The sequence below is a fragment of the Medicago sativa genome, chromosome 2 (assembly GCF_051527215.1).
Source record: "Medicago sativa cultivar Bolivia chromosome 2, Bolivia_mono, whole genome shotgun sequence".
In the NCBI taxonomy this organism is placed as follows: domain Eukaryota; kingdom Viridiplantae; phylum Streptophyta; class Magnoliopsida; order Fabales; family Fabaceae; genus Medicago; species Medicago sativa.
In genome coordinates, this window is record NC_140750.1 from 31080691 (window position 1) to 31105495 (window position 24805).

General features: G+C 36.9%; 1 protein-coding gene across 1 annotated transcript; it reads right to left on the reverse strand.

The window, feature by feature from the left end:
• Window positions 1-1846: 1846 nt before the first annotated feature.
• LOC146946207 (putative flavin-containing monooxygenase 1) lies at window positions 1847-7661 on the reverse strand. Its single transcript, XM_085744358.1, has 5 exons — window positions 7142-7661; window positions 6209-6449; window positions 3929-4107; window positions 2686-3035; window positions 1847-2410 (listed from the first exon to the last, which is right to left on the reverse strand). Exons 1-5 carry the CDS (start codon window positions 7598-7600, stop codon window positions 2068-2070), a joined length of 1572 nt encoding a protein of 523 aa, XP_085600484.1. The 5' UTR covers window positions 7601-7661; the 3' UTR covers window positions 1847-2067.
• Window positions 7662-24805: the final 17144 nt, after the last annotated feature.

A 24805-nucleotide genomic window follows, 5' to 3' on the forward strand; every position in this document is an offset into this window, starting at 1 on the left:
TGTTTTCAAAACCTCTCTTTGTCGGCGTTATGGAGGGCATCCGGTCCGAGTATAACATTATGCAGGAGGTGCCGGTTACGCGGAGGAGGACTAGGAGTCACAATCCACAGGATGAGTAAGGTCTTGTTCGAGCATTTTTAGGACATTTGTATATTTTTAGATGCTTTTGTGACATATCTGGGGATTTTGATGTAATAATTTTACACTCGGGCCTTTGCTCATTTTTATGACATTTTAATTACTTTATTGGTTTTTAATTTTGCGTAATTTTTTTGTTTTATTATGCGTATGTTAATTATTAATTAATGAATTGTAACACCCACAACGTGGCCCAGTAACAGTGCCGGGTAGCCCATAGTGGAAGTCGGCCAAGGCCGGGTAGCCCATAGTGGAAGTCGGCCAAGGCCGGGTAGCCCAGGGAAGTCGGACTGTTACAGGATGACCCCACGTTGATAGGAGGAACCGAATCACATCGGAATAAGAGGGATCCGAAGGCCGTGTAGGTATGAGACTACATGGTTGAAGGAAGGCTTATAAGAATTGTTAGGTACTACTCATATCAACAAGATGCATCTTCTTTTCGGTAGCTCAATCCATAGGAACTCCACAGTTAAGCGTGCTTGGCTTGGAGTAGTACTAGGATGGGTGACCTACCGGGAAGTTTCCCGGTAAGCATGTGAGTGAGGACAAAGCATGCTGAAAAGACTCGTGTTGGTTTGTGGGGTTAGTCGGCAATCCCTGTAAGCAGTCTGGGATGTTACACTTGGTATCAGAGCAGACCTCTCCCAGTACGGTGTGGTTCGGGGACGAACTAGGCGGAAGCTGGTGGGCATGTAACACCCACAACGTGGCCTAGTAACAGTGCCGGGTAGCCCATAGTAGAAGTCGGCCAAGGCCGGGTAGCCCATAGTGGAAGTCGGCCAAGGCCGGGTAGCCAAGGAAGTCGGGCTGTTACAGGATGACCCCACGTTGATAGGAGGAACCGAATCACATCGGAATGAGAGGGATCCGAAGGCCGTGTAGGTATGGGACTACATGGTTGAAGGAAGACTTATAAGAATTGTTAGGTACTACCCATATCAACAAGATGCATTTTCTTTTCGGTAGCTCAATCCATAGGAACTCCACAGTTAAGCGTGCTTGGCTTGGAGTAGTACTAGGATGGGTGACCTACCGGGAAGTTTCCCGGTAAGCATGTGAGTGAGGACAAAGCATGTTGAAAAGACTCGTGTTGGTTTGTGGGGTTAGTCGGCAATCCCTGTAAGCAGTCTGGGATGTTACATATGAATGATGAAAACATGGGTGAAAATGATGGAATGGATGTATGGAAGTATGAATGAATGAAGGAACTTAGGGAAAAATGTCATTTCTGTGTTCTAGAACTTAACACAGGCCCAGCGTGACTTAACTCACGCAGGTGTTAAACACAACGTGAGTTAAGTCACGTTGACATGTAATCTGCTTGACTTAACTCACCCTGAAATCAACGTTAACTCACGTTGATTTTAACACCTGCGTGTTTTAAGTCAATGTTGGGGGTATTTTCATCGGTTTGGATGGAAGTGAGCAATTTTTTTATAAGAGAAGAGCAATTTTCTTGAAATTTTGAGCATACTCTACCCCCATCAAAAGAGCTTTTCCTTCCCCCATCTTCCATCATTCCACAAAGCAACGTCCAAATTCAGGTTCCAAAATCCAAATGCTGCATTATGAATACTTTTTCAAGTGTAGCTAGCTTAAATTAGGTCTTTAGCATCTAGAAAATTGGAATTAGGTCTTTTAAACAACCAACCAAAAGGGCTCCAGGATTATTAGTTATAAAATTCTAAATAATATGAAAAACATATTAAAGTATATAAATTTGTCTTGCATTCATGTTAACATAATGCGGTGAAAAATTGAGGGGTAAGAAATTTTTTATGAAAAGCTAGGCCATCCATTATTATTTTTAAAGAACAACAAACATACTTTTTTTATTCATATGCGTACTTTTTTTATTCATACGGAAAATCATAATATTAAATGCAACAATATAATAGCATAGTCAATATGCACCAAATAGAAATCTCAATCTTTCTTCTTATAGTCACCAGCAGTGTAAGGAGTAAATGCTTCTTTGATGAAGTTCTTCTTCCTCCAAGTATGCCAACCCAAATCTTCACATATTTCATCATTATGATTGATACCAAATGTTGTGATGCAGTTCCTTTTGTAAAACCTTGTAGACTTTTTCATTGTTTCCATGTCCTTAATTGTTTGTGAAAGCATTTTCTCAGCATTTGGAAGCTTAAATTTGTTATCTAATAGACCAGCAAGCCACATGGAACGTATCTCGGATGTGTAAAGATTTGAAACACTCTCAACATAACCCACAAAGGCCATGTTTGGAATCGATGGATGGACAGTTCCCCTGTCAAAAATATATCGAAATTTGACTTTTCATTCTCAACAATGCTTAGAAAGGAGCGCGGATTCTCTGCAGTCACTAGTCACTGATTGCAACCAATCATGTAACGAGGGAGATCATGATCGTCTGTTGAGATCAGATAGTCAGATCATCAGACGATCACGATCTCCCTGATGACATGATTGCTTGTAGATAATGACAACAGGCAATCCGTGTTCGCTTTAGAATATTATGGAAGTATTAATTACTTTATTTTAATAATTCAAAATTGTGTTTACCTGTATAGTGGCATGGTACCAGTAGGGTATTCCAACAAGCTACAGAAAGGCTCAGGCAAAAGTGTTTTGAGCTTCTTTTTCCCATCATAACCAGTTGCAAGGAGAACAACATCAGCATCAATTTTAGTGTTGTCATCAAATTCAATTCCTTCATTACAAAACCACCACTTTGATGCTCTTTTGAAGATTATTTTTCCCTTATCAGCCTCATTGAAAAAACTCTCTGGTGTTATAGCTATTTGACAAGATGCAAAATCTTCCTCAAATGGGTGTTCTGGTTTCAATCCATACTTCTCAAACGGAAGTTTCCACAGCAAGTAGGACTCTATGAACTTTGAAATCCCACGTCTCTGTTTAATATCATTAATTCAACAATAAAAGAAAATTAAGCAAACAAAACTTTTCTAATTGCTAGAAATATCATAGAGTGTTAATTAATTTTAGGGTTAATATATGTTTATTCCTCGGTATAGTTGGTGGTTTCTGGTTTACCCCTTATAAAAAGAAATTGTTTAGATTTCAACACTGTAACTCGAAGATTCTTTGATTTTGGACCTTCATGAATTTTGACTGTGCAAAATCGATGATATGGCAGAGGATAAACCGAAATTTGCTCAAATTACAGGTGACAAAAATACTTTAAATTTTGAAATTTGATGCCAAGGCCAAAATCAAATAATCTTTCAAATATAGAGATGGAATTTAATTTTTTTTTTTTTTATACGGAGTAAATCAAAAACCGCAAATATTAGAGGGGTAAACATATATTAACCCTTAATTTTACTTATATATAAAAAATATTAAATAATAGATAGCCAAATTTAGAGACAATAATTAACCATCAACATTTTTTTTTATAAGACATTGAAATTAAAGTATTTGACCAATGGTAGGCATCCAAAGATATTCCTACAACCAATCCCATTTGTGTCGGTTGGGTATATGTCCTCATGTCGGTAGGAGGATATCTTTTTTTTTTTTTTTTTTTCTTTTCTCATGAGGCTGAATCGTCTCCGAAATGGTCAATTTCAAAAGTCTAACTCAGATTATTTTTCTGTAGAAGTGTCATGTTTCCAATTTTCTCTATACTATGTTAGCACATCACAAATTTACTTGTGAATGACAGAATCATGAGGTATAATATGGCCAGTCTCTAAATTTTAGTTATTTATTGAATTTTTTTTTACCACTAAAAACATGAATTTAAAAAATAATTCAATGGATTAAGATCATATTTATTTACCATTGGAGATAATAGGAGGCATAAAAGGCTTTTAAGTAAACCCTGATTTGGTGTTTGGTGGAGGAACTGTGCTGATCTTGTTGCATAGAACATGAAAAATGGTACTCCCCACATCCTATAATGTGGAAGTGTCCAATGCAAACTCCTTATGATCATTGTGCATGGTTGCCCTTCTGGTCCTTCATAACAAGTTTGAAGCAACATTGTCATTATGATGTTTTAAATTAAAAAACGCAAAAGTTTATGGATTGCAAAAGTTTAAACTCACATGCTAAATTACAAATAAAGAAAAGCATAAAAGGCAAAATTGTTTAAAAAAAAAAAAGAAGTGAGAGACCACACAATCGCAATATCTAAATAAAAAATTTAAGTCAGATTTATGTTTTGTCTTAATTAGAAATAATGGATCTGAAAAGACATTACCAAAATACCTAATACCACCTGAAAGGCATGCAGCTTATTTAAGTTAAGAGAAAGATAATATAAAATAAGGAATCATAAAATAAAGGATAAACCATCAAAACAGTAAAGCCATTCTTGCTCCCTTGATCAACTAGCAAAATGGGTGGTGATTAAAAAAATATTTTTAGCTGAATATGCTACGGCTCGGTGCAGCTCCTGTAATAATTCAATTAAAAAATATTTGATATTTTGTTGATAGTAGATATCATTATCCTTCTTATTTTTTAAAATTAGTTTAGTAGCTAGAATTTCACCTGAATAAATGAAAAATTCGAGGTTTGCGGTTTGAACTTCCGTCCCATAATATCATAGCGACCTTGCTAAGTAAGTTATACTTGTAACAATTCATTCCTATCTTTCTTTTGAATGATTTTTTTGTTCTGAGGTAAACAAGTTCTAGTAGTAAGTAGGTAAATTTTTGTTGGTGTTATTCTTATGGAAAAAGGATCCCAGTAATCTGAAGTTTGACCGTTAGGTAAGTAAAGTTTCGTTAACAATTATTTCCACCAGAAATTAAACTCGGGTTGTTTTAAACCATTCTTCTTATGTGGAGCTCATTAATCACTTAAGTCCAATCATTTGGTTAAGTAACAAAAATTTGATAGATAGTTGTTTTAGTAAATAATTTAAAACAAAGAATTTAGAAATATTAGTTATATCGAGGTTGAGTGTTAAGATATGTCATATATGCACTCAGGGGTGACCCTGAGCATGGGCCGAAGGGGCGGCAGCCCAGTGCACCATATTTTTAGGGGCACTCAAATTATATATATATATATATATATATATATATATATATATATATATATATATATATATATTCAGTGACGGATGCAGGAATTTTGGAAAGTGGGGGCACCACATACATATAAATTTGAAACATTAAATAAACATATATAAATTTAAAACATTAAATAGAAATATATAAACTTTATGTCAAAATGTGTGTTTATGTGTGGACCAATAAAAAAGTGTTGTAAGGTTTATGTGGGCCATTTAGTCAACATTTCAATTATAACTATATATTACTCTATTACTACCACCTAAAAAAAAAATTCTCAAAATTTAGTGCAGGCACAAGCCTACACACTCTAACATATGGATCCGTCCCTGTATATATTAATTAAAGGAGAATTTATATTATTTAAACGTAAAATACTTGCTAACAAAGTTATAGGGGCACTATAAAAGTCAAAATTAATAAATGCATGTGATTAGATAAAATATTGAATAAAATCAACTACATCCACAATTGGGCTCTAAAATTAGAATAATGATATGGAGTATGAATAATTTAAGAGTCCGAGTTTTAGCTCGTATATATTAACACTCAAAAGCCATATTATTTTACCCGAGTTTATGTGTATCCTTTCTTTCTAGTTCTCAATCTCTAACCTCTCCATCTCAATTTGTTAACACTAGAACACAAGTCATTGGCATTTGACAACAACCAAAACCATAAGTGTCGGTGTCATATATATATAGTCTCTTAAGAGTATGTATCAAACGATCGCATTCTTTTTGCACAATGTCAAATGAAAATGCACAATAATCTTTTTGGTTCATTTCTTTTATCCATGTGTATTTTTTGTTAATTTTTTTTTATAGGTGCACAATCTCATGATTCGTCCGAGACATCCAAATTCAAAGGGCCAGACTTGTATGCATTGTGATTTTTCTTTTCATGTATAATTATATTATGCACGTTGATGAGTTGTTAACATAACATAAGTTTTACTACAACCGCAATTTAGAACAAGTCACGTACAATAAAATTAAGAAAAAAATATTAAAAATCATCCAAGAGCAAATTGTTACCTTGATTTGCCTGTGCACATTCCATGGCTAGATCAATAGCTGATTTTTTGTAACCCACAACCACAACCTTCTTTCCCTTAACAAGGTCACTAGTAGCTTCTTTATCAAGTTTACAATAATCAATGGTATGCAAAACCTTACCCTTGAACACCTCAGGGCCCTTGGTGCATGGAAATGTTGGCATCAATGGTATGTCACCATATTTTCCAGTGCAAACCACTACAAACTCGAAGTGGTACCGCTGAAACATCAAGTAGACAAAGTAAAATAAAGTATTTTATTTAGTAAAAAAATAGTTTTCTCAGCTAATAAATTAATACTAAAAAACAACAAAACTAACTCAAGTCTATATATGCTGTTGTTAACCTTGATATATATGAGATATTCACATGTCAGATAAAATCATCTTATTTGAGGGTGTCAAAAGCTAATGTGAGTACCACTACCAGACAAATTCGAATTTTTGTTCACTACGTTGTGGGAGTCTAGTCCATTCTGTCAGACTCGATTTTCGTTGGAATTCACTTGTCCATTTCTTATCCTTCTACGGCACCTCATAATTTTTTTTTGTCCCTATAAAAGTAACTTAATATATATTTTCTTCTTTTAATTTGTTACCAATTTTTACACATGCATGTCTTATGTTTTTCTCACTAATAACAATAACCAATAACATTTGACATTTTAAAAATAAAAAAATATCAAATTTTAACTCGGTTGAACCACTATTTTGATGTTGTCAATGTCGCAATGAAATGTAGCAAAGTTAATTTTAAGTGTTTAATTGTGGTCACGTCAAGGACAGGAAATGTCAAAAAATTTGATATTGTAACTCAAATTGCGATTGCAAATTTAATCTTTTTCAAAAATCTTGTTTAGTATCGTAAGTGATGAGTTTGAAGTTCGTTTATGAGTTGAAAAGTGAATAAAGACCTGAATTGCGTCCGATTCATTAGTTTGGACAGAAAGCTCCCACACAGGACGACCAGGAAGTGGATTTCCGTGGTCATTGGGTAGACGTCCGAAATCAAAACCTTCTTTGTCCCGAACAAACTTCATTTCCACCACTTTGGTGTTGAACATAACATACTTGAACAAATCAAATTGAACAGCATAAATATGCAAGTATTCCAAAATTTCAGCATGAGAAGGGTAATCAGTACTCTCTCTTTTAGGCCATGGAAAATCACTAAATTCATAATTCCATGTTTGTGACTGAAGCTTAGTACACCTATAGGAACAATGTCTCCAAACACCACCAATTGAATTAGTGGCTTCAAAAACAATAGGGTTGTAGTGTGATAGTTGTTTTGCTACGGCTAAACCACTCACTCCAGCACCTATGATGCCAATTCTAGACACTATAATTGGTAAGTTGCCTTGAGTGGCCATAGGGCTGTAGTGAAAGAATTGGACTCTATTATTTAGTTGTTTTGCAAAATGGTTTCTGTGTGGGGAGTGAAAGGGTGTCCTTGTCGCTATATATATAGAAGAGAAATTATATCACCATGCATATTTTAACATATTTCTTTCCATTATTGGGATTTGGGGTGGGTTGCCTAATTGAGCGGCCATGTGTTTTTCTGTGTGGGAAATGAAAGTATATCCGACAGGATCACTGTCACTATATGTGGAATTGCAGAAAATCGTATAGATCACATTCTTTAAGGAGGAGTGCTAAAATGATTAATGAACATTTTTTTTTTGGACAAAGATTAATTGATAATGTCTTTCTCGACACTTAAGTCTATGCGGACAGCCTCAACAAGTCCATGAAGGAGAACCTGCTGAATCATCCAAAAAGCTCTTCCACGACAAAAAAAAGGAAAGCAAAGCTACCCGTGAAGGCAAAGGACATGGTGGTCGCTTCACGGAATACACACCCTTGGCAATGTCCAGGGAAAAAATTCTTTGCTGAAATCTCTGTGGCTGACTTGAAGGAAGCCGGGGTCAAACCCCCAAAGGCCCCTTCACATGAGAAGAAAGGGGTCGAGAAGACCAAATACTGTCGATTCCACAAGTGTCATGGACACTTAATTGATGACTGCATCTATCTGAAGGATGGGATCGAAATGCTCATACAACGAGGCCGACTCAAACATTCACCAAGAGCTCTGAGCCGGAAAGACAAACCGTCAAACTAATCACCGACGGAAGAGAGAAGAACCCGGTCGTCGCTATGTCGGTCGAGCAGCTCGATGAGTTCCCAGAACACGTGGAAATAACTCCATATGCGTGCACCTGGGAACACTTCTCCACTGCTAATGTCATCACCGGTGGAGTCTCTACCCTCTTGATGGGATAAAACCGCAAGTGCACGGTTTACCGATGTAGTAATAAAATAAAACCGCAAGTGCACGGTTTACCGATGTAGTAATAAAAAGAGTATCGTTCCGACAGGGAGTTATGAATTCAATTAACTTTCAATAAGGATTAGAGAAGAGTTTTGAGTTGAAAAGTTTGGATTTTTGATTGAAAGAAAATAACAATAATAAAAAGTGTCTTGGAATTATTGGTTCATCTAAATAACAAGCCCTTCACAAACAAACCCTAAACCATAATTTTATATTGGATTTAATTTCTAAAGACAAGTTTCTCTTTAGCCTATCACATCTCCTTTCGGTCTCAGTGAGTGTGTTCCTCTAGCAACCACGCCTATTTTCATGGTTGATTGCCTTTGGAATCCTTGAAGCTCAAAACTTTATGTGTCTCAAGGTTTGCTAGACTATTTTCATGTTTCGCAATCCTTGTCTAAATTCACTTGTTCGAATATCAAAACTCCACTTTCGTTTTATGAATTGATATTTGAGATAATGAATTAACAATTACTAACTCTCCACTTTCGCTTCTACAGTTTGATAATTGTTAATTCATGTTAAAACAGTGAATTTAGATTAGAAATTAGATTTATATAAAATTAGTGTTCAAGGCTTGGTTTGATTAGGGTTATGTCATTTAGACTTACCCAACAATCCCAACACAAGAAGAGTCTACTCACTCACGTTCATTGTAGACATAGAAGAGAAGAAGAAGAAGAACATAAAAGTAAATAACAATAAAATAAAGGTGAACTTTTATTCCAAGAACAAAAGATGAATTGTTATGATAGCTAGCTACTCTATTTATAGTCTTATGTCGACTTAAAACCTAAGCAACTAATCACTAGAATGTTCCACAAGAAACTAATAGGTAGCTTGTCTTTAAAGCAAAAGCAGCAAAAGGCAAATTGGGGGCGTGTCAAGCTTCTATTGGTTGGCTTCATATTTTTGTATCAGATCTTCATATTTTGGTGAAGGATCTTCAAATTCTTTGCACAAGATATTTTTGTATGAGATCTTCATATTTTTGGCATGAATTCTTGGACAAGATATTTTTATATGAGATCTTCATATTTTTGCCATGAATCAGCTCCAATTCTCCATTCTTTTGCTCCAAGACTCCATCTTTCAAATATTTGTTCCTAAAATAAAATAACTTGCAATTGAAGTAAAATAGTTCTAGAAGGAATTAAAAACATATTAAATCTAAATAAAATAAACTTAAATATTAATTAAAAGACACTAATTAATGACTCATTATTGACTCATCACCTCTCCGTGGGGATCATGCAAAGGAAATTTGAGGAGCTGCTGAGCGTCAACCATCTGGTCCACCCAGGACAAAAATCTGTGGGGTGACCACCACTGGCCTTTTACGACCATGAGCTGCCTCGAGGATCACCAAACTCTGCCATTCCATTGCTCGTTCAAGCTGGGATGGCCAATTTCGAGGTCATAAAAGTCCTGATAGACACATGGGCCTCTTTTAACATAATGTACACCGGGATGTTCAAAACTCTCCAGCTGACGAAGAACAATCTCTCTCCCTACGTTGGAACCGAACTCTACGGATTCAATGGCTCATCCACCAAATTGTGGGGTTATGTCGAACTTCTCGTAACCTTCGGGGACGAAGAAGGGAAGAAAACAATAAAGATCCAATTCCTGGTGATCGACTGTGCCTCCCTCTACAACTGCATTATTGGGGGGGGGGGGGGGGGGACAGGGCTGGCGCAGCTTGGGGACGCATGCTCAGCTACCTGAAGCTGAAGTACCATGCAGACAATAACGTCATCGCTACTCTGCATGGAGACATCAAGGCTGCCCGAAGATGCTTCTGGCAGGCAAATAAGAACCAAAACTCGGTTTCCCTTTCTGAACAATCCTCTAAGGACGAAGGGAAAGCTGCTGCGAGCCTTCTGGACTCCAATCTGATCGAGCTCGAACCTCGCATCACCAAGTCTGAGCAGAAAGAGTTGAAAAAGGAAAAGAATGACCCACTTAACGTGGAAATTCTTAGGCCTATTCATATGGAGATTTTGAGCTGATCCCCATTGGAGACGACCCTTCAAAGTGCTTCAAAATCGGCAAAGGGTAACCTGAGCTCGCATGAGCTCAGTTGATAGCTTGCCTGAGGGAGAATGATGATCTTTTCACTTGGAGCGCAGCTAAAGTGCCTGGCATCGACCCCAGTGTCGCCTGTCACGAGCTGACAATTAGTCCTAGTGCTAACGTTGTTGCTCAGCGATGTATGAAGCAGTCTCCGAAAAAAGCGGAGGCTGCTAAGAAAGCTGTAAAAGACCTCTTAGAGGCAAAATTCATTTACGAGGCTCTGTGAATCCCAGATACTTCAAAATGGATGACGTACCATATCGATCCCCTACGTATCCTGCACCGATATCTGCCTGATACTTCCCGATACGTATCAGGAGAGTATCCAAAGATTAAATTTTATTTTAAAAAATAATAATTATATGATACTTCCCGATATGTATCAGAAGAGTATCTAAAGATTAAATTTTAATTTTTTTTTGGATATAGTGCTTCTTTTTTGGATCGATATAGTATAGCACTAACAATGTTCATTTTGGATATAGTATAGCACTGATGGTGCTCTTTTTGGGATATATTGTGTATATAATTGACTAATCATCACTCTCTTAATAACCTATGACTGGTTTCTTGTGTTTGTTAATATATTTGCATATTAAAAAAATTGGTTATAATTATATTGTACATTTAATTATTTTTTTTATTAACGTGTCCCAGCCGTATTGTATCTTGATTTTTAGAAAATTTCTGTATCGACGTATCGGTGCAGTATCGTCTCCGTATCGTATCTTGTATCTGGGCTTCATAGCTGAGGCCAAGTATACAACTTGGCTCTCAAACATTGTACTTTTCAAAAAATCTAATGGAAAATGGCGTATGTGTGTTGATTTTACCGATCACAATAGGGCTTTCCCTAAAGATGCATATCCTCTTCCTAACATAGATAAACAAGTTGTTAATTCATCTGGCTACAAACTCTTATCATTTATGGACGCCTACTCTGGGTACAATCAGATACCTATGGCTAAAGATGATGAGGAAAAAATTGCATTCATAACCGAGTCAGGAAACTATTACTATCGAGTAATGCCTTTCAGACTAAGAAACGCAGGAGCCACTTATCAAGTATGATGAACAAAATATACAAAAAAGAACTTCTGGGAAATATTCTTGAGGTACACATGGACGACATGATCGTATAATCCAAAGAGGAGATCGATCATGCCACCCATCTCAAAAGAGTATTCGAACAAACCAGAAAATATAACATGAGGTTAAATCCTAAGAAATGCACGTTTGGGGTACAGGCGGGAAAATTCCCCGGTTTCTATCTAACAGAGCGAGGAATTGAAGCCAATCCTGACAAAGTAGCTCTGACAATGTAGCTCTCGCCTTAGTAACAGTTGATCGGAGGCTGAGACAATACTTCTTGGCACACACTATCTTAGTTAGAACCGATCAACCCATAAGACAAATCTTGAGTCTCCCTGACGTCGCTGGAAGGATGATGAAATGGTCGCTCGAATTATCTGAATTTGTCTTACACTATGAATCCCGAAAATCACTAAAGGCACAGGTTTTCGCTGACTTCATAGCTGAGATGACTTTTCCAGCTGAGGAAAAAGAAGAAGAGGTATGGACCATCTTCGTAGATGGATCGTCCAACTCCAAAGGGAGCGGTGCCGGCATAATGATTGAAAATGACGAAGGAATCATGATCGAACTGTCCCTAGGACTATCCTTTGTGATGACAAACAACACTGCCGAATATGAAGCCTTCCTGGCGGGATTACGGATCGCCAAAGACATGGGAGCCAAAAGAGTTAAAATTTGTACAGCTTCTCAATGCGTGGCCTCTCAAGTCACTAGCGAATACCAAGTCCAGGAAGAACATATGCAAGAATACGTCTAGCTAGTGCAAACTAAAATGAAAGAATTCGACTCCGTGGACGTAGTACATGTTCCCCGCGAACAGAATGCTCGGGCGGATATTCTTTCGAAATCAGCTAGTACGCGAACTGCTAACAGAAACAGAACTGTAATTCAAGAAGTCCTTACGGAACCAAGCGTCCAAAGGGTAAAAGCTCACCTCCTCGAGATCAACGCGAGGACTGTTGATACGCTACATCACTAGTGGGTAACTTCCTTCGGATCCTTACAAAATAACAAAATTGAAACAAAGAGCATGCTCATTCACTTTAGTGGAGGGAACCTTGTACAAAAGAGGTTGCAACATTCCATTAATCAAGTGTCTCAGACCAAACGAGGACCAAGAAGCCCTGGCCGAAACTCACAATGGTATGTGCGGACAACATCTTGGTGCTAAAGTCTTCGCTAAAAAGGTCTTACGTGTATGATACTTCTGGATCACCATGCTTAAAGATGCAAAGGACTACGTTACCATATATGATAAGTGTCAAAGACATGGGGACATGCACATCGCCCCTCCAGCCGAACTCACGTCACTAACTTCTGCTTGGCCGTTCGCATGGTGGGGAATCGATCTTCTGGGACCATTTCCTAAAGCTGTCGGACAACTGAAATACTTAGTCATGGCAGTAGACTACTCTACAAAATGGATCGAAGTTGAACCTCTAGCAAAGATCACAACCAAAAACGTACTCCTTTTCTTCAAAAGGAATATCTTAGCGAGATTCGGAATACCAGCACTCGTGGTCTCCGACGACGGAACTTTGTTCACCGATCGCAGGTTTCAAGACTACCTAAGAAACTTGAACATAAAGCAAAGCTTCACCTCTGTCAAACATCCTCAAGCGAACGGCGCCGCCGAAGCAGCGAATAGAGTAATCCTACGTGGAATACGAAGAAGGCTCGACGAAGTCAAAACCAGTTGGGCTGAGGAACGTCATAAGGTCCTCTGGGCTTATCGAACAACACCTCATTCCACAACTGGTGAGTCACCTTTTCGCCTCACGTACGGAACAGAGGCGATCATCGCCATTTAGGCGAACAAACTCAGCTGGCGAACTAGCGCCGACAAAGACTTCCAAACCAATGCGACATACCTACGCGAGGAACTCGAGTTCATCAACGAAATAAGAAGTGAGGCATTTCTCCGGGAAATAGCGCTAAAACAGAAAATAGCTGCCTGACACAACAAAAGGGTAATCAAACGAGAATTTGAAGTCGGCGACCTCGTGTTGCGAAGAAATAAAAAAGATTTTGAATAAGGGAAACACACTGCCAACTTGGAGGGACCCTACAGAATTCTGATGAAAGCCGGGACAGGAGCCTACGACCTCAAAGACCTCACAAAAAGGCTCGTTCCTAGAAATTGGAACGCCGAAAAACTTAAAAGGTACTACACCTAAATGATAATTTAGCGAACAAATCGCACGCACTCAGTTCGAACCAACGAACTACACGCTCTCACGAACGAGCACCTACAACGGATGAAGAATTTCGTGCCACTCCGAATCCAAAATCAATATAAAGGATTAAGGAAATCTAATACAAACAGATTCTTTGACTCCTCAGTATGTTCACTTACAGCTGCGATATCACTGCTCGACATTGTTTGGTAGAACCTCAGCTCGTGATGGGTGATTCACGTCTCAGGGCATTGAACTTAAGTTATTTTTGTTCATCCACCGTTATACATTCAAAACACAACTCCGAACACACGTTCAGATAAAAATCTCTTGGATGTGATAAGCTTCTAACAAAAGCACCCCGCGTGAAAGTTAGAATGTCCACGCTCGGATCCCCTTGCACAATAATTCACAAGTGTTTGTTTTTCAACAAACAAAACAACACTTGGGGGAGGAAGGGCACATCTTTAATTCACAAACAATGATTTAAAGTACTTCACCAGGTGATCATAATCATCGGCAAACACCCCAGTCATCACTTCATTTCAAACAATAAAGCAAAGATTGTCGGGGGGTAGGCCCTCATCGCCACTATATCAAACCTACTTTTGATTCATTGCTCGGATTTATCACAACAAAAATCTTACAACGCATACATCTAAGTCAGGTAAAAATGCGAGCATACAGATCGGTATTCCTAAAACATAAAAAGATATGGATCGCTCAAAAAACACTTAGGATTTGAAAAACAAATTCTATCGCAAAAGCCTCACGCAACGAGCACTCCGTTCACACATCACACTAGGACATAAAGCATACATTTTCAAGCAAAATATGATAGAGAAACGAGCAAACATAAAGCCGCAGAAAGCAAAATATAAAATTACATAAATTTTGGAGTGCTAACCACGAAGGGCGCACAATGTCAGTGGCACACAGGCATGTCACAATAAAAAATAAGTTGTTCAACAAGGAAAATAAAATTACACGACCTCTTTGGTCGGGGTGTTAGCAACATGCCCATCAACATCCATAGCGGTAGGCTGGGGAGACAATATCACTCCATTTTCAACCCAATTGAGGAAACCGATCCCTTCGACGCACAGCTCTACGTCGGGATTGACTACCTTCAGTTGCGCGACAGCTTTGTCAAAACCATGCTTGGCCGCATCCTCAAGGTTGGTCTTAAAGACCCCAATTATCTCCAGCATGCCAAAACAGTCCAGATCAGCTGTATCGTCGGACTCATCCTCCTTGGGAAGGTTGGCTTTGCGAAAATCCTCAAGGGATTTATTCTCCTCAGCGAGCTTCGCCTTTGCTTCAACCTCCTACTCCAAGGCCCTCTGAGCATCCTCCACTTGCTTTTCAAGCTCAACGATTTGGCCGTCCGACTTCTTCTTAGCCTTAACCCTTTCCTCCTCCATCTAGGCCACTTTATCCAAAAGGGCATCCTTCTCCCTCTCCAGCACCTCAGCCATAACTTGTCCTTCGGTAAAGGTGTTGTTCACGACCACCGCAATTTCCAAAGCCTTCATTGTAGCAATGATCCATTCAGTCATTGCTCTGCTCCATCCAGCGGTCCCTAGGTCTTGAATCACCTTCAATCCTGGGTCATTCAGGCAGAAGGTGGTGTTAGGTCCATCGCGGTCCGGTTCAGACCATACTCTGGGCAGTGGAAACAAACCCTCATCCACGGAGCGAAGGGGAATAACGTTAACGAGCAAACTCTCCCCCTTTTCAGCTATCTCAACCCTCTTCCTCTTTAAGGATTCCACAGCTCCTCCCCTAGCTTGGTCATCACTAGACATATCTACCACCGAGGTGGAAGGAGAATCAGAGGTCACCTCCGCCATGCGAACATCTTTCTTTTTGTTCCTCCCAACAAGCTTCTGGTTTGTCTTATTTACAAGCTCCTGGAGGTTTTCATTTTTCCTGCAAAATATCAAGTATGCAGAAACATTAAAACAACATAAAGAAAGAACGACCAAAGGGACAAAAAGATAATAAGACAAATAGACTACCAAGCAGATCCATCGGATCCTCTGATACCATTAGGCCATGGGTGTCGATGAAATGAGCCACCGAAACCTCTTTTCCATCTTCACCCACTGATTTCGAGGGCATAAAGGCTCTCACATAAGCCCACAGCTTGTCGTGAGCTGCCCTCTCCTCACCACTCAGCCGATCAAGGGTACGACAGTAATCGTTCGGCCTGAATTTATAGTGCTCGCTGCACCACTCCAAGGGAAAGTATGGGATCCGAGCAGGAGCTTCGCCACTTGCCACCAAGGGTGTGACCGCATCCCTCAGAAGGTTATTCTGAGCCGTTGCGCTCTTTGGTTTAACCAAAAATTAGCGCTCCTTCCAACTCCTTACTTTCCCCGCAAAAATGTCGAAAATTTTCTCTTTTTGGCGGAAGCAAACCCAACCAGAACCTCCTCCCTTTTCCACTCCTCGTTGCACAATGAAAGGAGTAAAGAATACATTTTTGAAGGGAGTGACCTCCAAGTGTTGGCACACCAACTCGAACTCTCTCATAAACGCGTAAGATTTGGGGTGAATTTGAGGAGGAGATAGCTTCGTCCACCAAAAAACTTCCCGTTGGAAATCGGAGAACAGAAATCGGAGGCCCACATCTTTAAAGACCACCTCGTATAAGGAGTAATTCAGAAAGTGCGAACACACTCTCTCAGAAGTACTCGAAAGTTCCACTTCCCAATCTTCACTACTCCCAATTAAGCGAAAAGGGGTTTCCCCCGCTCCATTCGACGCGAAAGACGAGATCGTTTTTTGCGGTTCATCCCCCATTTAAGATTTATCAGCCATAGAAAACCTGAAAGATAAGGAAGGAAAAAAGGGAATCTAACAATCAGATCCACCCTTCCTTCACCTATCAGACTGACCATGGTGAGGAAGGGATTGAACATCTTCACAAAACGATGACAAATCAGAGGTGAAAAAGCCAAAAGCTGGCAACTTTCCACGATAAAAGTAGCCTCACAGCGGAAACATTTTCTCCTATGGCGAAGAAACCTTTTCCCAATCAGCAACGGGTCGGAGATTTTATTAACTAAAACTCAACCCATCGCCAGTATTTCTCCCTCCAAAAAACTCAAACCACAACACTTAAACAAGATTAAAATCCTAACACTCCTCGTACATGGTGGAAACCATCATAAACAACGGTGGAAACCACCGTAACGGAGTAACTCTAAGTCATTCATGCAAGGTTACAGTTTTTTAAGCAAAAAACTACAGTGATCAAACCATAAAAACAGAAGGAAAGCGCAGAAAGTGACGAACCTGTGTTAGAGATGAAGAACTGGACTTGTTGATGAAGGGTTGAAGGACCAAAATGCACTGAAAATCTTAAGAAATTGTGGGAACTTTGGAGATTCTAAAAAACGAAGAAATGTAAAGTATTCCAAACATGTGTTTGAACTTATTTATACGCCCTTCACAACCTTTCAAAAAACAGGCGAACACGATCCAATGTAGCTCTTCACAAACGACTCTTTATTAGCAAAACAAAACAACGATCCAGATCATCTCAATCAACACATCCAATGGCTCTGGTTAGATTCAGTTGGTTCCTAAACGCCAGGATTAGATCAACGGTTCTGATGAAGTCTTGGAAACATAAACCGAGATGCCATCAAGGTGTTAGATTCTCAAGTACTATCATAGCTTTTACACGTGGCATTAAGAAACCAAGGGTCATATCCCCTCAGTCTCACCCTCAAGACATGGGCATTAATTACTGAATGACAAATGACCAACTATCTGATGAGGGAATCTTTTCCTACTTCTGAGATTTGTGGGTAAACATAGAAATGCCGAGTATATGTTCTCTAGACGACGAATCTAAGACCAGATGGCGAACACATGCAAAAAGTTAGCGAACATAGATCATGTGCTCGGTACTGCTAATCCTAACACCAACATAACCACCAAGACGTTAAGTCTCAAGCGACGATCGTTAATTATGATCAATCTGCTCGCTTGTGGATGACTTTGTCTGATATTTCTTGGGATACTGCTTTGCTTCCCCGCGAACACGCTACAAAAACAATCAAAATCAAGCTCATTCGGTGTAGAACCGACAAGATACCTCACGACGAGCAAATACCTCTCCTTCGCATGGGCATCTAAAAGGCTCGAATAAATGTGTACAAGCTCATACTATTCCCTTCGGGATATCCTTCAAAAGACCTCTACGATCAGTTCTCTTGCTTAATCTTAAGTCATCACTCTTTATCAAGAGTCACGACTTAGGGGGCTACTGTTTTGACCGGTCAAAGACCTAGGCCCAATAACAAATCAAGCCCAAATGCTGCATTTTGGCAGTTTACTCGCAACACACCTCTTCTCCGTGAGGGGGGGGGGGGGGGAGTGCTCGGAGCAACTGAGACTTGTTCAAACGAACAACAATGTCTCTTTCCCACGTTCCCGTGAATCTCTCACTGGCGGTTGCATTTCTCTTGATTTTGTAACCGACGGACATACGTGTGTCATTACAACGACTCTGCATTCACCCACCTCTATAAATATGAGGCTCCTCGCAGCCTCTAAGGTAGAATCTTCTTCACTCTCAAACCGGCCATTCTGAACGTCTACTGACTTGAGGGTCGGAGTGTCTGCAGGTACACACCCCCCATTTGATCCAACACTCACTGAAGTATTCCCACCACCGTGAACCACCGTGATGACAGTCAATTATTCGCTATTTTTAGTGTCATTTTCATCACATTTTGGAGTTCACAAGCAAGATTAAGCAGCAAGAAAAGCAAGAAAAATAGAAGATTTCGAAGAAACAGTTGTGTTGGTGTTTTTATTGAGTCTGTAGCAATTTTAGACAGTCTGGGGGTGTGAAAAGCAGAAATTCTAGAAGTGTTGTAAACTGACAATCGTGGCGCGATTTGGAGTGGCGTGGCGCGATTTTGCAGAATCTTGGCGCGATTTTATGAGGCGTGGCGCGATTTTGGACGCAGAAAATTACAACATCTCTGTTTGAGTGAAATCGCGGCACGCCAATTAACAAGGCGCGGCGCGATTTTGCTGGGTCAGGCCCAAAAACTTCTATAAATATTGCACTCAAACTGAAGAACAAGGGTTATGATTTTGGAGAGCAAAGTGCGATTTTGAGACATCGGAGACGGCTAGAAGGGCGATTTCTTCAACCTTTAACCAATTCATGTATGTTTTAATTATTTCATTGACTATGCTATTTGTAAACTCGATTATGAGTAGCTTAATCTCTTAGAGATTAGATCCGAGATGAATCTTTGTAACCCTAATTGACACATGTTGCTGTGGAACTCTATTTTGTTTATGAATTCAATTCTAGTTTATTCAATTCAATTGTTCTTAATGCTTTTTATATCTTGATCACATATAACTTGATTCTGTGAGAACGAATGACCACTGACCATGGCTTTCGACTTAGACCTAATTGAATTGTTCTAATAAACAGGGTTAGTCTAGGAATAGATAATCGTTTGTTAGTGATAATAGGTTAACGTTCGGTAAAACCTTCAAGAATTATTAGACCACCTAAGGAATTAGGGGCTGTAGTTTAAGAAGAGGGTCCTAACTCAAGGGATTGATTAGGGCTACTTTGTTAATCATCGTAAATTAGAAGAGGATTCATAACAAATAGGTGCAGTAGACCAATTAGGGGAACTTAGAGGATTCGAAGGATCTGATCTCATCTCTCTCCATATTTTCTTAATCAAATCTTTATTTTCATTTATTTGATTTCATAAAATCAAACCAAATCTACTGCCTAGTGGCAAAACAAAATAAACATTTATACATCCTATTTTTTATAACGCAATTGAATTATTGAAGTTAAAAACAGTCCTCGTGGGATCGATATTTTTACTACTTCGATAGTATTTGGTGCACTTGCCAACGGTGCCAAAAACTTGATAGGCGATTGGCAAATTAATTGCAAAACTTAATAATTTAACTAAGAGTATCTGCGATGTTGATACTGATATACACACAAAATAGACATATTAACTAAGAGTATCTGCGATGTTGATACTGATATACACACAAAATAGACATATTAATTGCACTAACAACTTTTTTTAAGAAATGTGAAAAATGCAAAAGGTGCTTAGATATAGGGACGAAGGGAGTAGAAAAAGCTGATTAGATCAGGTAATTGGGTGGGTATGGTTTCAAAAAAAAAACTCAAAAAAACAGGGGTTTCAGGTAAAACCATACCCAAACCCAAGAAACCTACTTACCTAGTAATATCAACATTTTTTATTTTTATTTTCTTAAGAAAGAAGGAGAATACCAAAAGTTTTGGTCATAAACTAAGTTCAATTTCTAAATCTTTATATAGTGCACCCTCTATATTGAAAATCAAAACATTATTTATTATTAGAGTTGCAAATTAGGATGTTGCATTTTTTTATTATTTTGATGCTGATACAATTTTATGTCAATCAATTTTAGTTTGTTGCAAGTATTTTTTGATGGAATTTATTATTTGATATTATCAATTATTATTTATGATGCTAAAGAAATAGTGAAAATAGGTTACACAATTTTTAAAAAATAAAATTAAAAATTTGAATAATTTTTATGAAAAAAATATTAGGACTTGTCATTTAATATTAAAAAAACATAAAAATAATATTGTTCAACCACTATATATATATTCAACTCAACCAAACGCAACCCGAAAATTAGTAGGTTTGCCCAAACTAACTCAATGGTGTGACGAGTTGTTATTTTATCTCACTCTTTTCAGAGTTTCCTATATGGTTCGAATTTTGAGTTTGGCCAAATCCAACCTAAACCGACGTAGGATTAGCTTTGTATAAAACTTCCCATTGTACATTTCATTTTACACACCATCGATCAAACTTATCAATATATCTAGAAAAAAAAAATCAATCAAACTTATCATTTTCTCGCCATTTATTCCTTATGTTTGCAATTTACTTATGCTTTCATTAACTTAATGTACTTAACACTCTTTCGATGAGTTTAAGGTACACAGAGTCGATTCACTAAATTCAATAATTGACACAACTCAAAACAAAAGGGACTCATAGTTGAGAGATAGTAGTAACATTATTAAAAAAAAAAAAAATTGGTAATGATAACAAGTGTTCTAAGGCTAAGGGCACTTGTCAATGATTTAAAATTAGAAATGATTGATTAATTTTATATAGAAAAAGTTACTATTTATTGTTGTGGTCCTTTAATGTGTGATGATTAATCATAATAGTCCCCCAATTTATCAAAATTCTAAAATAGTTCCTGATTGTGCACTCTATTAGTGAAAATAATCTTTGACGCTAAAATAATCTCTCAATGCTCAGAATAACTCTTTTCATATAGGGATTGAAATGACAATACATAAGTACTTATAAGGACTGATATGACAATAAGTAAGTATATTGAAGGAATAATATGACAATATTAATAAAACATTTTAACATTAGGGACTATTTTGATTAACAAATTGCACAATTAGGAACTATTTTGAAATTTTGATACATTAAGGGACTATTCTGACTACTTATTACGCATTCAGAGACCAAAGTGAGTACTGTTACCTTATTTAGTGCTTAATGTGTTAAATGTACAATTTTCATGATAAAATTTCCATTTTAAACTTATTAGCATTTTCGTTAAAAAGAACTTTGTTTTTTAGGCAATTATAGGGACGGGCATGAGAGGTGATCTGGATAGTGGATGGTGGTGATCTGGATAAGACAGAGTCAAAGACATACTGTATATTGCATCATAGTGAAGAATCATAGAGCCAATTTTCACTAAAATTAAAAGTGGAATACTTCCATTTCCAATGCTCCATTGACAGCAAATTAGGATAAGACATGATATGCCAACCGTGTTTCCCAATCATAGCATATTGAAACGTGATAAATTTTTGAAGTTCATGCCTCAATCAGTTTTATGCATAAAAAGTTTATCCCATGCATGAGAACCAATGGATGCCTTTATTTTGTGAACCTGAATGCCCCAACAAAAAAGAATTCATCATCTTTTCAGTCTCATCACACAATGAGGAAGGTAGAGTAAAAATACTCATTAAATAAGTTGGTGTCGCTTGAAGGACGGTTGTGAGCATTTGTTTGGCTTCATAGAAAAATATCAACTCTAAATTCCTCTATTGTGAAGGGAGATGTGAGCATAATATTATAATCCACATTGAGTTAAATATAATTGGACATGTTTCATCAAAATAAATAAATAAAATTATAAATGATTTGAACGGGAAATTCATTTGTGTCGTCAACGATATGATATATTAATCATGAAATTTTTACTAAAAATGTAAAAAAAAAAAAAAAAATCAAGCTAGAGATATTTGAAAGTGACATGCAATCCAACCTCATCATATCAGCAGCCCATCTAATACTAAAAGAAAAATAATTGGTGGTATTTTAAGAAAAATATAAGATGAGTGATATAATAAAAGTGATAGATTTATGATATGAAAAGAAAGATAAAGGTAAAATAAAGTGTTAAAAAATATTACTCTTGGATATTATGGCTCAGCCTAACACAATCCTACAAAACCAGCTTGTGAAGTGATGTCACTACACTTGGCAACAAACTTACCAACGTTGCTGTCGATTTGCTTTAGCTCTTTCCAACTACTCCATTGGTCTTGGAAACACTGTAATGTCGTTTTTCCCTCCCTTTATTTCTTCTCTTTTTTTACTACTACTCACTTTTCAACGTATACTCTTTTATATCACCTACTACTATTTTGGAATTGGATAACACGTAAATAGGTGTGACCTGTATTGACTCAATAAGAGAATGAGTGTTCAAAAAAAGTTTTAGAATGAATGTTGGTAACACTACTCTATAAAAGATAGTACTAACAACACTTACTCTAGCACTCTTTTTTTAATGCTCACTTTTTTTTTTGGTAAATTTTTAATGCTCACTTTATTATTGATTGAAATATATGTGAATTTTATGGATTTATGTTGGACCAATTTAATATTTTGCCATACCGGATGTTTTGTTGGTATTCAGATCTAGTTGCCATCCCTTACTAAAGTTTACTTTTATTTTTATCAATAACTTGTAGATGAAGTATAAAAACTCTCACACCAAAATATAGAGATTCTCGATAAGTTGAGAAAATGGACAACTTAACAATGTTGTCATTATTAGTTGAGTTGGACCATAGAGACTTATATCCATGTGATCTTAATTTTCATTTTACAATATTATTTATTTCACGTTTTTAATTAAAAAATATATCATTTTATTTAAGACAAAAGATTAAATATTTTTTAATTCCAATGATGAAGGCGGGCGTTGGATGATGATAATTTTTTTTAAGGCATAGACAGCTTTCTTATCAAATAATTTGCTATTTTTTAATTACAATGATGAAGGGTGCCAATGGATATTGATGGTATGTTTTTTCGCATGGAAAACGTTGTGCACATCTCTTATGGATGTGTATATCTTGAAATCAAAGAGTGGATGTATATATCTTAGAAATAAAGGAGTAAAAAATATTGCACGTGATATTTGATACTTAGAAGTTGAGGTTCGAACTTTGTACACCTCACTTTTATCTCTTATCTTTTTATAACTAATGTGTATAAATTATGATCAGTGTGGTTTTTAGAAAATTTTCATTTTGAATGCAATTATTTTGATTTTGATTCAAATTCTAAGTATAGATATTTTGTAATTTCGTATTTAACAAATTATACTTATCTTGTTCAAAAAAAAAAAATTATACTTATTTTTCAATGGCATTATTAATATAACAAATATAATATGAATTATCTTTTTGATTGACACAAAAAATCAAACATTTCTATCTTTTATATGCAAATTTGTTTAGGGATATAATCGGAAAGAGCCATCCCAAAACCATATATTCCATTTATCTATAGTATAGATAAGATAATATTGTTCCTATTGTAACGGGCTAATCCTATTTTAATGGAATTTAATTTTTTTTCATTAATATTTTAAATAATATTATCAAAGGATAAATAAATAAAATAGTTTAAATGAAGAGTAAAATAGGTAAGAAAAAAGTCAGTCCAAACTCATGTATTCTCTTTATCTCAACTAGCATTCTTCTGTCCACTTTTTTTATTACACTAATGCGTATAAATTAGGAACAATATTTTTATATTGTAACTAGATAATAGATATTAGATATTAGATATTTAACTCATGTATTCTTCTATATATAATATATATTCTCTTTAACTCATGTATTTTTCTATAGATAATAGATATTTTTCAATTTCATAATGACATCAACAACATAACAAATATAATATAAATTTTTATATTTTTGAATAACACCGCCAAAATAGCATTCTTATATTCAAATTTGTTTAAAGTATAATTGGAAGTGAAAAGACAACTCAAAACCAAGTATTCCCTTTATATATATATATGGAGAGAGAGAGAGAGAGAGAGAGAGAGAGAGAGAGAGAGAGAGAGAGAGAGAGAGAGAGAGAGAGAGAGAGAGAGAGAGAGATTAATTGTGGTGGGTTGACGGTCCAAAACAACTTTGCACACATAATCAATGAAAACATTCTGAATTGCCACATAAATTAATGTTTTTAATTAACGTGGATCAAACATGGCACTTCAGAATGTTTTGATTGGTTGTGTGTGCAAAATTGTTTTGGATTGTCAACCCACCACCATTAAACTTATATATATATATATATATATATATATATATATATATATATATATATATATATATATATGTGGGGTTTGGCACAACATACCCACTCATTTTCATGAAGGTCTATTTTAGCAACCAACACCTTTTCACTTGGACACAAATGCCCACATTTTTGTTTTTTTGGGAAATTAAAACTGAAGGGTAAAAGGTTAACTTT